We start from the raw sequence: 3,452 nt of genomic DNA, 5'->3' as shown, positions 1-3,452 counted from the left end.
TTAGTAATATTTTGTAAAATCCCCTTAAATTACAACATGTTAAATGAAACGTTATTACTGTTTAAAGCGGCAGCCAGTACCCGCTAAGGGGCTAAGTAGTGGGAATACATCCATGACGCGTTTCGATCGCAAAGGGTTTTAATTACAATATAGAAATGAACAGCAACACGTTGCATGAAGACGGTAAGATAGAAAACAAAAGATAAACCAAATAAAATTTAAATAAACAAAGTGAAACGGTCAACAGAAAGTGAGCGTCCCAGCTACTCACCCCCTTCCTCCATAATATCCACATCCAAACTAACAGGTAATATGCACCTATACAAAATGACGTAACAAACTGGAAGTGACAATTTCAAAATAAAAGACATCAAACCGTATCTGGCACCTACAGGTACTGTGGGTGGTTTATCCCATTCTGTGCTGGAGCCTGGTTTCCGGGAAATGACTGGTTTGGGAAGTTTTGATTTCCAAAGGCAACAACTGAGTTCACTGTATTATAGCTGGCATGTCCATTGCCACTATAGCCATTACCATAGCTACTGCTGTTATTGTTACTTTTGTCATAGCTGCTGCCTCCATAGCCTCCACTCTGCACCTTTGGTCCACTACTATAACCCCTGTCACTATCCCTATCTCTGTAACTATTGAAATCTCTCTTACCCCCACCAGAATACTGATCATGACTATCGTCCTTATAGCCACTGCGACTGCCACGGGAACGACCTTTAAATTGAGAGAAAAAAAGGGTAATTCACATGTTTTTAATTTCAGATTTCAAAAATATTCTGTGTTATGTCGGTCAACCTCACCTCCTCTGTCCTCTGCCATCTGGATCAGTTTTGGGTTGATGGCCTGGTTTGCCTCTTGGAGGACAGAGATGAGATCGTTGGCTTGTTTCATGTTGTTGGGAGTAAAGAAAGTGTAGGCTGTGCCTGTTTTTTGACTGCGCGCTGTTCTTCCAATGCGATGAATATAGTCTTCAGATGAGTTAGGGTAGTCATAATTGATGACAAATTTGACATCTTCCACATCTGTAAAGTGTTGCAGTGTGGCAAAAAGGAACGCAGCAAGATTTTGCACACCACAACAGAACAAAAAAACAAGTTAGCAATGAATACATAAAACACAAAAATCTGGGCTGAAAAAAAAAATAATTAATGGATAAATTTAAACAAATAACAGTTTCTGACTCCATGGGAAGACTACATTGGGAAGAGAAACAATGCACACTCCATTTACAAAAACAAAAGGACAACGAACCAAAATGCTTTCCACGCTCCCGTTTTTAAAGTAGAATATTTTAGTTTGTTGATCAGTCTTACCATTAAGGAGTATGCATTCACTAGTTCTTTCCCAATGCAGCGAACTCCCTACAAACTGTTAAGTGACATCGAGATGCTTCTAATGCAGTAGGGCCACTATATGCACAGTTGCCTCCTCATGTGCTGATTGAGGACCGCAGGGTTGCTTTTGGTTCTAAAAGTACTTTCTCAGCACAACACTTATTAGAAGCTTGGTAATAAAGGCCGCACTGCTTAGTCTTGCCCAGACCCAATAGACCAGTGTTAATCTGAGGGCACCCACAAAGCCGAAAAATAGTCAAAAACAAACAGAGGCCTAGTAGTATCCAAGCTATCAAAGACCAGCGTCATCATATCCCTCATCACAGTCTCGTCTAGGCAAGATCTTCCCAGAAGCCAGTGTTCACTTGAGAAAATGTCTCTCGTTGGCAGGTCTTGACATGACTTTTTAAAAAACGCAGGCGAGGGAGGAACATCAAGCTTGGAAAATGTAGCTGAGCATTTTATTTAAAATAAAGCTTTCTGCTCCACTGTCTACAAGCGTCCCAGAGCTCCTCTACAAATGTGCCAGTTGTCACCAATTGTGGAATGTAGAAAATAAACGTTGCTTTCTCCATTTCATAAACACCAGTGCTTTGTATAAAAGAAAAAGAAAAAATAAGCGAATAATCTGATAAGCTTTTCTCTTTTTTTAACATTTGCAAACAACCCATGCTTGAACAAGCTTAGAACAGAAAGAATCTACCCAAATGTCAAACAAATGTCTTGCAATTCAGTGCTGTTACAAAATGCATGCAAGGCAAAATGGTAAAACCAGCAATAAGCCTTTTTTTTGTGGATAATTCAAGATGGAACATGGCTCGAGAACTGGTGTACTTAAAAGGTATAAAAAAACATGGACAGAGAACAGATGTATATATAACCGAGTTATAACAAGGCTTAGCCACACTGCCTCATTGAAGATTACTGGCACACAGAGCTCAGCTTGGACACAGTCACCTCTCTATGCGACTGGGTGGCAGCCAGTCACCAAGTTCCAATACTCCTCCTTCCCCCTCTGTTGGCCTGGAGCTGTCATGCCTAGGCCCTGCCACAAAGACTCCACCTTTAGGCGAGAAAAACTCATGCATAAAGAAGTTAAAGAAAGCAAAGCACTTTCTTTAAAAGTGAAACTTGTTGGCTCTTAAGAGAGGACACTAAGGTGTGTCATTTGGAAAATACTGACCTAATCCACGTGAGGCAACCAGAGGCGGACTTAACCATTAGGCAAAGGTAGGCGACCGCCTTGGGCCCCCAAAAGCCAAGGGTCCCCTAAAATGCTTTTTATATGCGAGATGCGCATTCAGTGCTGACGCACAAGTGGTTGCTGTGGTGTTCATTACCACGACAACCGTCTGTGCGTCCGCGTTGAACGTGTTTCTTAGCAAAAGTAGGGCGATGTAGAAAATGGGGACGGAATCCCGGAATCTATTCATAAAAACAGAATTTACTGTGTAACGCGGAATGTGACGAAATGAACGGCGCAGATGCCCGTTTCGTTTGCTAGTTTGCTATTGAAGCACGCGCAACGCTCGCGGTTGTCGTCTGTAGTAGCTAAATAGTATTTTTGCCATTTAATATTCACTTACACTAGTCCATATCGCGGTTTGATTGAAGTGTACTGAATTGCATTTGATTTATTCATTCAATATTTGACAAATTCCGTGACATTGCTCGTTACACACTAAACTTCTGCTGTGTAGCATTTTGAATGTACAAAAATTAAAGGGTTTGTTTAATTTTCATTGGAATAAAAGAGAGATTCGTGTTTTTGCCTTCATTTGATTACCAGAAAAATGAAAATACACAACACAGGATTTCTAAAGTAAATAAAATTAAAATTTCATAGGGCCCTATTATTGTATACAAATTAATAAATTAAGTTGTTTTTATGAATTCAATTAATTAGATATGTTTTTGATTAAACCATTAAAATGGAATACAGAAAAATTAAAATAAAAAAAAAGAAAGCACAGAATTTGGGCCCTAAGAATGTAATTTTTGTTAAACTTTTAATAGGACTAAATTGCTGTTAAATTAAACAAGTTTCATGATTTTAATTAATTAGACATGTTTTTTGTTCAAATTTAATATAATCATCCAGAAAAA

At 39.1% G+C, this 3,452-nt stretch overlaps 1 protein-coding gene across 1 annotated transcript; it reads right to left on the bottom strand.

Annotated features, from left to right (window-relative positions):
• Positions 1-388: 388 nt before the first annotated feature.
• Positions 389-1,792, bottom strand: LOC107742033 (probable ATP-dependent RNA helicase DDX5). The gene is made up of 3 exons (XM_016554888.1): positions 1,326-1,792; positions 813-1,034; positions 389-726 (listed from the first exon to the last, which is right to left on the bottom strand). The coding sequence occupies exons 2-3, from the start codon at positions 901-903 to the stop codon at positions 389-391; spliced, it is 429 nt and encodes a 142-aa protein (XP_016410374.1). The 5' UTR covers positions 904-1,034; positions 1,326-1,792.
• Positions 1,793-3,452: the final 1,660 nt, after the last annotated feature.

The sequence above is a fragment of the Sinocyclocheilus rhinocerous genome, unplaced genomic scaffold (genome assembly GCF_001515625.1).
Source record: "Sinocyclocheilus rhinocerous isolate Xijiao unplaced genomic scaffold, SAMN03320098_v1.1 scaffold312, whole genome shotgun sequence".
Lineage (NCBI taxonomy): Eukaryota > Metazoa > Chordata > Actinopteri > Cypriniformes > Cyprinidae > Sinocyclocheilus > Sinocyclocheilus rhinocerous.
Note: the sequence above shows the minus strand (reverse complement) of the source record. Positions and strands in the feature narration are given on the sequence as shown.

Bases quoted from the DNA above. Each gene is read 5' to 3' on its own strand.
- LOC107742033 (XM_016554888.1), bottom strand. From the start codon at position 903: ATGAAACAAGCCAACGATCTCATCTCTGTCCTCCAAGAGGCAAACCAG. The intron at 727-812 runs GTGAGGTTGACC...CTCAATTTAAAG, and splicing joins GATGGCAGAGGACAGAGGAG to GTCGTTCCCGTGGCAGTCGC.